The sequence below is a fragment of the Canis lupus genome, chromosome 33, assembly GCF_048164855.1.
Source record: "Canis lupus baileyi chromosome 33, mCanLup2.hap1, whole genome shotgun sequence".
Classification (NCBI taxonomy): domain Eukaryota; kingdom Metazoa; phylum Chordata; class Mammalia; order Carnivora; family Canidae; genus Canis; species Canis lupus.
The window spans coordinates 37600781-37613289 of NC_132870.1; the positions used below are offsets into that span (position 1 = coordinate 37600781).

A 12509-nucleotide genomic window follows, 5' to 3' on the forward strand; every position below is an offset into this window, starting at 1 on the left:
TCACACAATCTCTAAGAGTATTAAATTAATAGGGCTGATGATGTAGGACAGCAGTAGGTGATTAAAATTCACAGTCAAGCTTGAGAACCACTACACCAAAGACTGAAAGGCACAGTGATTAACACCTGCCCCTGCATGCCTGGAATCTCACCAGGTGAAGTGAGCATCATAAGAGATAACATAAAGGTATCAGAACGCAAAACCCATACACATTTAATACATATACTGTGTTCTCAAATCAAGTAGATTTCAGCCAACAGTTTTGAATATACTGCAAAAGTAGTATGCTCACCAGTCAGGAGTTGATATTAAACTGAAAACAAAAATAAAATATTTACCTGAGAAGAAGAGAAAAAGCATCATTCTTGTCAAAATGAATCTATCAGTATCTATACCTTTAAAGTTGTCCCTTTTTAAAGAAATGGATCAGCTAAACCTAAGTGTGATTCCCACACTCCTTTCACTTCAATTATTCTTAGAAATAATCACACGCTCGGAATTTGAAAAGCATCCAACACAAGACCAGATTAGTTTGTTAACCAAATATTTGTCTTCTGTCACCTCTCATAGTGGGTGTGATTATATACTTCAAAGATAACACTTTGGCTGAGGTTCCCAATGTAATTATGGACCTTGAAAATATTTAATACAGTTCTAGACTTCTCAAGAAAACATATCAAGGAACCCTTTTTTTTTTTCAACATAAAAACTCTAGTTGAGCTTCTGTTCTTTTGACAGGCTTTATTATATCCAAAAATGCTTCTAAAACAAACATTTTAGGTTTTGGCTGACACACCATCATCCAGTTGTTTGTTTTGCTGAAATGCCTTCAACTCCTCCTCAAATAAAAACTGGATGAAATTGCCAGGCAAGCTTGAGCAAGAAAGTATCTGAAAGTAAAATCCAATGTCCCCATTTTTCTGAGATTCTAGAGTTAAAGAACAAAAAATCATTGGGATTAAAAATAGAAGAGTTAATTCGCGTTGCAGGGTCATATTCTTTATGGGTGTTTTCTATATAGATTCATCTCCTCAAAAACTATTTTACATTAACCTGTACACATCTACTACTACTAGAGTCTTTTTTGTGTTCTCTGGATGAAATTCAAAAAGGGATTGAAGTTTCTTCTGTAAATGGTTACAATTGCTTAGACAGAAGTGACCTTCTCTGTAGAACCTTGCATGCTCATGTATATGTGTTCAGAAAATGGTTTTAGCATGATTGATGGCATAATATCACTAAGACCATGTTCCTAATGAACTCAGATACCAGGTTATGATGAAGCATATGCTAAATACCTGACAGTTATGTTTTTAAAAAGTGACCCCATTACCTTGTAATTACAAAGATTTAGACATTTCTGATTTTCAGAACAACAATCTCTAGCAATTTCCAACTGCTATAGTGTTTCTAAGCAAAAAATAAAAAAAAGATAAATCAGGTAAAGCTATATTCTTGATCAAATCAAATTTGCAGTAGAATTACAGAGAGAAGAGCATCCTTGTTTTGGATACATTCTTTCCTCCAAAATGATGCTTGTTACCAGAATAAGCAACTAAAAGGAATTAGTATGATATTCAGGAATTTTTCTCTCAATTATATTGCTGTACCACCATAGAGAAAGGTCATTTCATGATACTCAAAATTTAGAGTAGAAATACCAAAAGCAAGTAATTTATATTACAGAAGATTCATAGGGACTACAAAAAAAAAAAAAAAAAAAAAAAAAAAAAAAAAAAAACTTGAATTTATCCCAAGTTTCCACTTCAAAATGCCAACAAGATATTGCATTCCAAAGTCTGCCTTGCATTAACACTAGGAAAAATGTGGAAAATGAGATAGAAGGCCTATAAACAGTGATTCACCAATTACTTCAGTTACTCTAATTATGTTGGCATAACAAAGTGAGACATAGCACAACATGTGAAAGTTGCAAACAAATTAGAAGTTGATTAGTGGGACTCTGTCAGCCTTATAATAAAGCAACCTTATCATGTAAAGAGACTACTGCACATAAAATGAATATGACAGGATAGTGGATCTGAAGTAACTACATTCTAATCTCAACCTCTCAGCCATCATTCTTAGATTAGTCTGACATGAGGATTATATAAAAGAATGACTCTAATGGCAAAACAAACATAAAAAGTTGTCGTCCCACAGTATAAAGTAGCACAGATGGCAATAGCAATCTATGCCTTATTCAGAAATAGCTGTTCAAGAGATGCCTGGATGGTTCACTCAGTTAAGCATCTTCCTTCAGCTCAGGTCGTGATCCTGGACTCCTGGGATCTGAGCCCCACATTGGGCTTCCCACTCAGTGGGGAATCTCCTTCTCCCTATGTCTCTCCCCCTGTTCATGTGTGCACGCTCTCTCTCTCTCTCTCAAACAAATATCTAAAATCTTAAAAAAAAAAAAAAAGAAAAAGAAAAAGAAATAGCTATTCAAGAGCACCGCCCTATATCATCACTGCAAGAATTAGGCACCAAGGAAGGCCTGAAGAACAAGAAATCATTTTATAGCATATACAGAAGTCCAGTAGTGAAAGCAGTAGAGAAAGGAAATGAGAACTAATTTCAAAATATGAAATTTAGGTCCCTGACCACTAGGCCTTAAATGAGATTCCCAAGGGATGCATGGATGGCTCAATTGGTTAAGCATCCAACTCTTGGTTTCAGCTCAGGTCACGATCTTGCAGCCCTGGGATCAAGCCCCTGCATCAGGCTCCATACTCAGAATGGAGTCTGCTTCAGATTCTCTCTCTCTCTCCCTCCTGCTCTCTCTTTCATTCCCTCTCTCTATCTCTTTCATAAATAAATAAAATCTTTAAATAAATAAATAAGTTGGAATCCCAAGAAATCTAAAAGGAAGGTAACCTCTCAGAACCTGACAATCCTACTTCTTCTTCTTCTTTTTTTTTTTTTAAGATTTTATTTAGGCGCACCTGGGTGGCTCAGGGGTTGAGCATCTGCCTTTGGCTCAGATCACGATTCCAGGGTCATGGGATGGAGTCCCACATTGGCTCCCCACTGGGAGCCTGTTTTTCCCTCTGCCTATGGCTCTGCCTCACTCTGTGTCTCTCATGAATAAATAAATGAGATGGAAGAAAGGAAGAAAAGAAGGAAGGAAGGAAGGAAGGAAGGAAGGAAGGAAGGAAGGAAGGAAGGAAGGAAGGAAGGAAGGAAGAAGAAAGAAAGAAAGAAAGAAAGAAAGAAAGAGAAAAAGAAAGAGAGAAAGAAAGAAAGAAAGAAGAAAGAAAGAAAGAAGAAAGAAAGAAAGAAAGAAAGAAAGAGAAAGAAAGAGAAAGAAAGAAAGAAAGAAAGAAAGAAAGAAAGAAAGAAAGAAAGAAAGAGAACGATTTTATTTATTCATGAGAGACACAAAGAGAAAGGCAGAGCCATAGGCAGAGGGAGAAGCAGGATCCTGCTTCTATAGGGCAGTCTCTGAATTCCAGAGGGAATCGATTTTTGCAAAGTTCAGTGTTTCTGATGATTAAAGGAGGGTAGTTTTAATCCACAGTCCCTGAACCTAGAAAAAAAAACAAAATTTGGAGCTTATTCTGAATCACTGAATCACTAGTAACTGTCCTTATGCCTTTATTAAAAGTAGCTTACTTACTTTATTAAAGCTTACTGCAATAAAAATGTGAGCTGTAGCCTCCTTAGGCACTTCAAAACAGGAAGTCTATGAAATCTGGTAAAGGTTACAGCCTAAGTCAGATGGATATAAAACACATTTGCAAAACAATTCTCTCCCTACACACATTAAAAGAATTTTACATTATATCTATAGCACATCAAAATGCTGCATATCATAATCTGCTCCTCTGCTTTTTAACCGACTGTCTTTATCTTATACTGAGCAAATAAAGGGAAGAAATTCAGAAATGACATATGGAAGGAATTATCTGTTGATCTAGGTTTAAGATATCACCATCCTCTAAAGAGTCCAACATTCTTAAATAGATCCACTATCTGGCAACTGAGCCCCCACTTTCATCATGCAACAACCATTTAGGAATATTTCCTATGTGCCAAGTAATATACTAGACACTCGGTTTATAAACAGAAGTGAGATGATTACTGACTTTAAGCAAGACTCTAGAAGGAGACAGGACAGGGGAGGAATAATGACATGTAAACAAACAAACCCAAACTTGTACCAAAAAGAAAAGAAAAAGACCTTCCAGGGAACCCATAAGTCAGATCAAAGTTTTCAACCTCAAGTAGAATTTTTGAATAATTTTTCTACTTTAAAACTTTAAGCCTTGAACTCTGATGTCTACAACTTTTAACAGAGACTTGAAAGACAAAGTATCTTAATCAAGAGGAGGATAATCTAAACTGAACATCCTGAGTTATTTTACCCAAACACTAAACCCTAAGACAGGTTTTTCCAGGTTCTCTGCAATTTCCTACCTTCTCTTCTCCAAGAATCAGTGGAATAGAATCATCCTGAATTTCCTACTTTTGATAATAATCATCTTTGATTCCCCTTTTTGAACCTGAACATAATAGCAGCCAACATTTGTTTTGAATTTTGCAATTTTTAAAATACTTTCACATGCTTAGCGGATCATTTGCTCCTCATGGTGGAATGTTACTGCCTTCATCTTATGGGTCGGAAAATGGAGGCTCCAACAAGCTAAATAATTTCCACAAAATTAAACAGTCAAAATCAGAGGAGACTGTGACCTTGCTCTCAATGGCCAGATCCAAGTTTCTTGTCACACAGTACCAAGTTCTAGTGATATCTGTCACAGCAGCTCTACCTTCTCTCCTTCCTTTTCTTTTCCATTTTCTGTCTCTATTATAATAGCCTTGTAATCAGTATCCCCCTAGCTCCTACCATTGTGAGTCTTAAATCACTGGGTAACACGGACCAACTGAGTCACTCCAAAGCATGCACGCAAAGATTTTTCATGTAATTTAAAGCTCATTCACAGACCCCTAGATTAATAACTTGGCTTTACCTCCTCAGATTTATCCTGTTATATCTGCAAATGACTCATCTCCTAAAACTCTTCCTCGATCACATTTCAAGGCTCAGAAATCTTCAGTGGTTTCACACTACCTAGTAACTGAAACAGAAATTCACTACCCTGACATTCCAAGCCTTTCCAGATTCTCTACTGAAAGTCCACTACCAAAACTCCAAATCACTCTCTTAACTAGTAACTGCCACCGTTCAAATACATCTCCTGTGTTTGCACATGATGCTTTCAACAATAGACATTAATCCACCTTCAGCCTCTACCAATACATGAGTCCAACCTCTGTGCTTGAACACACTTTGTAACAGAACTTACTTTTCCTCCCACATACAGCCCATTCCATCTCTGATTTGTCCTAATTTTAAAGAAATAAAAAATAACTTGCTATGTTCAAATAAAAATGATCTCTCCTCCCATTAACAACATCCATGGTGTCTGAAGCCACAGGTAACAAATCTAATCCAATTCTACACAACCTCCTCTGTCTGTTTGCCTTCCCTGGTGTCCCATGTCACTTTTTCATGATGTGGCACTCAGAACTGAGCACAGTTCTCTCTGCCTGATGGTAACAATGCTTTGTCTCTGAGGACAGTAAGAACAGCAAGGCTTATCACGGCTGTCTTGCTGCCCACGACTCATGGCCTTTTGGACAACTGCATTACATCACTGACTGGTATGAAGACTGCAGGACTCTAAAACTCATGAGGTCTTTTTCACTTGTGCTACACTTAAGCTAAGTTTCCTGGAACTAAAGTCAGCATTTTACTTCCTCCTTATTCCACATTGCTTCTTAGAATCAGTCTATCAAGATTTTTTGCCATCATGGATCCTATCTTCTAACATGTGTCCCTCTCAATCTTCTGGCACCCCAAAATAGAATTAATTTACCATCAGTGTCTTTTTTCAGTTTAGTGATTAATAGATTGAATAGGACATGGATAAGTATCCAGTCAACTCCAATATAGTCTTCCTCATCATCATTCTTCGAACATCCCCAGATCATATTCTATTTCACTCACTTAGGCAAGTGGGTCTTAACCATTAGGGTTCATAAGAATCATCAGAGGTGCCTGATAAAAATACCAACTCCTGAGGCTCGGCTCCAAAGATTCAGTAGATCTGGAGTAGAGGCCCAGGAATCTGGATTTTTAACAAGCTGAATGTATCTAATATTGTGGTAGAAAGACCACACTTAAAAAATGATGCCCTAGGGCGCCTGGGTGGCTCAGTAAGTTAAGTGGTTAAGCGTCTGACTCGATTTTGGCTCAGGTTATGATCTCAATGTCATGGGATCAAGCCCCACCTCAGACTCTGCACTCAGTTTAGAGTCTTCTTGTCCCCCTTTCTTCCTTTTCCCCCTCCCAGCCCTCTCATGCACTTAAATAAATAAATAAAATCTTTCACTTGTTTAAGATCTTTTTCTAATAAAGATATTTTAATTTTAATATGTTTAGATGTGTCAATTTAAGTTCTCACTCAAAAAATAAAATCTTTAAAAAAAATGGTGCCCTAAACTTTTTTTTGATACTCACATATCAGCAATATCAATGTCTCCCTCCTCTGGGTTCCTACAGCTACTTTAAAAACTCATAGAGACAACTGGGTGGCTCAGGGTGTGATCCCCCAGGGTCCTGGGATTGAGTCCCGTATCAGCTCACCACAGAGAGCCTGCTTCTCCCTCTGCCTTTATCTCTCCTCTCTCTCTCTGTCATGAATAAACAAATAAAATCTTAAAAAAAAAAAAAAACTCTTACAGCAACTATCCTTATCTATCTTACTCTCCACTCTATCTCTAGTACATAGCATATTCCTGGGAATATTAATTTTTTTGTTAAGCTAATGAATGAATTAATATGATCTTTATTGTCTGTGCTGTTCACATAACACATGAATGTATTAAATCCACGGATACAGGTGAACACTCACACTCAATTATTATCCCAGAAATGACAAAGGCTATGCAAAATATAGATCTGTGTCTCCTGCACACTTTACAAATGGAAAATTATTTCATAAATATTTATCAAAATAGATAAGAGGAACTGAATAGAGATCCTAGAGAAAAAAAAAAAACATATGAGAACTTGGCATACAACTTAGTTAAGATAAATCATTGGGTAAAGAATGTAATGTTCAATAAAAAGTGCTGGTAAACTATCTATGAAAGTATTAAGTTAGACTCCTTTCTCATACCATATATACAACAATAAACTGTAAACAAATTAAAAACCTACACATGAGGGGCACCTGGGTGGCTCACTGGTTTAGCGTGTCTGCCTTTGGCTCAGGTCGTGATCTTGAGGTCCTGGGATCGAGTCCCACATCAGGGTCCCTGAGAGGAGCCTGCTTCTCCCTCTGCCTATGTCTCTGTCTCTCTCTCTGCATGTCTCATGAATAAATAAATAAAATCTTAAAAAAGAAAAAAACCTACACATGAAAAGCAAAATTGTAAATTTTCTTAGTGAAAAACTAGTATCTTAATCATGTGGAGCTAGGAAAGGATTCTTTTAAATAAAATATAAAAACTTTTATCAAACTTAAAAAATCAACACACTTTTAATAAGTGTTTATATTAAAATTAAAATATCTTTGTTAGAAAAAGATCTTAAGTGACGGGATATGTCCCAGATTGAGAAAAGGTATTCGTAACACACAACAAAGACTATGTACACAGAACAAATTTTTTAAATCAATTACAAATGACAGTCCAACAGAAAAATAATCAAAGGATATAAACAGGGCAGCCCAGGTGGCTCAGTGGTTTAGCACCACCGTCAGCCCAGGGCATGATCCTGGAGACCCCGGATCGAGCCCACATCAGGCTCCCTGCATGGAGCCTGCTTCTCCCTCTGCCTGTGTCTCTGCCTCTCTCTCTCTTTATGTCTCTCATGCATAAATAAATAAAATCTTTAAAAAAAAAAGAATATAAACAAAGAATTCATGAAAGAGATAGACACTAACCAGGGAAATGGAATTAAAAAGAAATCCAAAAAGTCTAAGACTGGCAAAAATTTAAAGTGTTAATACCAAGTTGAGGTGGAGCTTACACATTGCCATGAGATATACAGATACAATTACTTTAGAAAGTAAATTAATAGTGCTAAGCAAAATTGAATTACACCCATATTCTAGCAAAATGCTCCCACATATATCTACCCAATGAGACATAGAATGGATATCTACTTCAGCACTGTTTTCTCATAGTGAAAGAATGGAAACTACCTAACCATTAGTAGGAGAATAAATAAACTGTGATGTGGTCTTCTAATAGGAGTTACAATTCACAGGCGGTTAATGTGAACAAAATCTATATGGATAAATTATAAATATACAGTGAAGCCTTATGATATCACATATGGGAAAATATAAAACAACTTTTTCAATGACATGTTACACATTTTATATGAGACTTTTAATTATGACCATTTTCAAATACATAAAATTATAACAGTGAGCCTTCTGTACTTATCACCTTGCTTCACTAATTATCAATATTTTGCTGAGGATTGTATACATTTTAAAATACCAAAATTCATGCTGAGGAAATGGCAATGAGCCAGGCCCACAAAAGAGCACAGGACAAAAAAGGAGAGTCAGGTTCTACTGCAGGAACTGCTACCATGAGCAGTGTGACTCCTGCATGCTGATTTTCCCTGCATGGGCTCCCCTCTGAACTGGGAAGATTTTAGACTCGATTGATAAAATGTTTGGGACATGAGGAAATAGCCAGGATGCAACCTGACTTTCTAGATGGTACAAATAGAGAAATCTCAAAGACACATAATACCATGAAGACCCAAAGGATCAAGAACAATAAAAATTGCACTCTCTATTCTTGGCATTTATAACTAGATAATCTGAGGTCTCTTCTAGCTCTACTGGGCTATGATTTCACCTTCACATTTGTTCTTGAAGGAAGCACTAACATACCTGCCTCTCCTCCCAAAACCTATGGTCTCTGCTCCCGAAATAGAGGGTTTGCTTTAACACTGCAGTAGCAAGTAGCTTCCTGAGGGTTCTCCTCACTCCTGTTACCGCCCCCAGTTCCACAGTGCTGTAGGCATCAGTTAGGAAGACTGGTAGCCGGGCTCTGTCATCTCAAGTTTCTAGTATGCTACAGAGTAGGAATTGGATTGGAAGAACTGGCGATAAGAGCACAGCTGAGTTGTCTGGAAAGGACATACCTCTTGAAGCAGTGTGCCGCTGTAAGGACCCAGCAGCTACTCAGGAGCGTGGCCCCACAAAGGAGCCTCCCATCTCCATAGGAGGACTTAAGCCGGAGGGACACTTGCCAAGGCCAACCACCCCTAAGAAAAAAGTAAGCCACTTAAGTCCATATAAGGTAGAAAAAGCAAAGAAAAGTACCCATTAAAACAATGACTCAGGAGGCAGTATAAAAGGGATCCTAGGATATCAAATCCCTTCCTACATTGAAAATGGTGCCCTTACAACTCTGAGCAGGCCAAGCTGAAGATTTGCATACAGGTATCTGTAGGCATCCCACCTATCTCTGACATTCATGGAATCGAGTTGAATCTTCTTCACACTTCTTTCTTTGAAGCATACTTTCCCCACTACCTCACCTAGACAGCCTAAAGAAGTATTTAATAAGTAAAGTACTGGCTTTCTGTTAGTAAATACAACAAAATTTTTAAAAACTATATCAAAAAGAGTCAAGTCCAAAACAAATATATTCTAAATTAAATGAATTTTGTTGTTATATATATTTTTGACAGACTTCCTGTCAAATTAGTTTCTGCCACATAACTTTTCAGCAACATATCTATTTTATAAATCAGAGGGTAGTTACCTAAGAACATGCTCTATATAAAGTAAATGTAGGTCCAAAAAATGTGAAATTACCAGTGTAATCTGTATTTAATTTAGAAAATTAAATAAGTAAAATAAATCCCTTACCTAATAGTAGAAAAACCCCAATTTGTAATTCTGTGTATATAAATAATTCTAGAATATGGAAAATCTCCTCTGTAGAACCTTTTACCTTAAAGAATTTTTCCCACCAATGATCCGCTTCTGCCGACGGTGCAGTAATCTCAAGCCACAAACAGATGAGAGGGATTCTGAAACAGACAGAGGTTAGTAATCAGGCTATCATATTGCTGATAGTGGGGTAAAGACACCAGGGACACATTCTCCTGCTGCTTCCTTCTCCATTTTAAAATGTCTTTTCTCCTCAAATTATAGGATACTTTTTCTTATAATAAAAAGTAAAAGCCTTTTCATTTAACCAAGAATTCACAAGTAGACCAGGAACTTGATGAAGATTTCCATGTTCAGCTGTGACCCTGCCCAGTACATCATCCTATCGGTGCCACATCTCCTCCTCCGCTGATTTCAGAGACGTATTGGAGTGCAGGAACACTAAAGTAAGAGAACTGTAAAAGTGATACTTGTCTAAATTACTTGCTTTACATATATAACACTTCCAAGCCATGTATACAAAATGTACCTTAAAGGAGTAAAGCACATTCCCAGAATGGGATTCTGATCTAAATTCACATCTACATTTAATCATATAGCATATTAATATATGGAAAAGGTTTACGAAGCAATCTAAGCAGCATTTAAGGGAATACATTCAAACTTCCCAAGATGACAGACTCTATCAAGAGCATAAAAAGAAGAATAATTAAGAATCAAAATATATGAAAAGATGGTTACAAAAGAAAGTAAATAAAGTATGGCTATTTAAAAAATTTTAGAAAAGATGAGAGTTTCTATAGGGGTATTTTGGATTTTTGGTCAGGTACATATGGATAAAGTATAAGTAGATGTGTTTTTTTTTCTTTTTTTAAGATTTTTATTTATTCCTGAGAGAGACAGACAGAGAGAGAGAGAGAGAGGCAGAGACACAGGCAGAGGGAGAAGCAGGCTCCATGCAGGGAGCTTGACGAGGGACTCAATCCCAGGTCTCCAGGATCACGCCCTGGGCCGAAGGCAGTGCTAAACTGTTGAGCCACCCAGGCTACCCTACTATTTTTCTTTTTCTTTTTTTTTTTTTAAGATTTTATTTATTTATTCATGAGAGACACAGAGAGAGAGAGAGAGACATAGGCAGAGGGAGAAGCAGGCTCCATGCAGGAAGTCTGATGTGGGACTCAATGCCAGGACTCCAGGATCATGCCCTGAGCCAAAGGCAGATGCTCAACCACTGAACCACCCAGGAGTCCCTAGATACTGTTTTTCTAAGTGTGTAAGAAGAAAAGGCTAGGAATTGTGCCAAGACCATGAAAATCTAGTCAGCACTAATATTCTCCCATAATAATCAGGTAAAACGGAACTCAATAGGGAATCAGCACTAGCTATTTCTTCAGAGAAAAAAAAGTTCAACAATGTATACCAAGATCATTAATCTGCCAAATGATTTCAGAGGCAAGCTGTCAAACTTTAATTCTCATCTCTTAAGGTATGAGTCCTCTAGATGACAGAGCAAATTATAAGATATTAGAAAAACATCAGTTTCAAATTATGCTCCAAGTCAGGTCAATGTATATAACACCAAAATAAAGAATGATGTAATTAATACTGAGCAAGCAAAACTGAAAGTTTACATCATTCTGGGGCAAAGCACAAGATTGCAAAAATGTAAAATCTATTTAAAGCTGTAAACAAATTTTTACTGTTATCCAAAAAAGAAAAAAAAAGTGAAATGAAGTTCATTTACTAAAGGATCCCATCAGATGACCAATAACCAATGGCTTGAGTTTGAGTCCCCTTAGAGGAATCACTAGGGAGATGCCCGGGTGGCTCAGTTATTTAAGCAGCCAACTCTTGATCTTGGCTCAGATCATCATCTCAGAGTTATGAGATAAAGCCCTGCATCAAGCTCTGCATTCAGTACCACGTCTGCTCTCCACCCCCCTGCTTGCACACTCTCTCTCTCTCTCTCTCTCAAATAAATAAATAAAGAATTAAAAAAAAAAAAAAAGAAGTCACTAGGTCTTGAGCCTCAACACAAAATCAATAGTTTAATAAGCCAGATTCAGTAATCCAGCTGGTCTAAGACGAAATCTTATTTGAGGTATGGTAGCATTGGAACCACTGAAAGGTATAAAAATAAGTGTTGCTACCACTCTAGGAATTTATAAAAACAAATGTATAAATAATGAAGAAATAAATATGGTATTTCATAATTTAAAGTAGGTTTACATAGGAATATAGTAAAAACATTTTACAATTATTGAATTTTTATGTTTTTCTGCTGCTTAAGAAATGACATAATCCAAAGAATTAGTTATATTCAATTTGTAACTATAGTTTAAATTACTGAAGGGAATTTAATAAGTTAAGTTAGTAATCAATACTTTTATATTATATAAGTATGCTATTTAATAATATTAATTATGTAATATGATTTGGTGAGCCAATTATATATGTGTGTGTATACATATATAAAACAAAGCAAAAAATGTTGTACTCTTCACACTCAGAAGGTCCTCAGACAATGAAGAATCATATTAACAACATTGTCTTTAAGCAATTAAGAGATGTCAG

General features: G+C 36.6%; 1 protein-coding gene across 1 annotated transcript in view; it reads right to left on the reverse strand.

Moving 5' to 3' along the window:
* Window positions 1–12509, reverse strand: part of PRSS12 (serine protease 12) — a 77913-nt gene that overhangs the window by 8381 nt on the left and 57023 nt on the right. Inside the window, exons 10-11 of the mRNA XM_072810141.1 lie at window positions 9997–10075; window positions 9179–9301 (exon numbers count right to left, since the gene is read on the reverse strand). Coding sequence (XP_072666242.1) covers window positions 9179–9301; window positions 9997–10075 — 202 coding nt within the window. The remainder of the gene's footprint in view (window positions 1–9178; window positions 9302–9996; window positions 10076–12509) is intronic.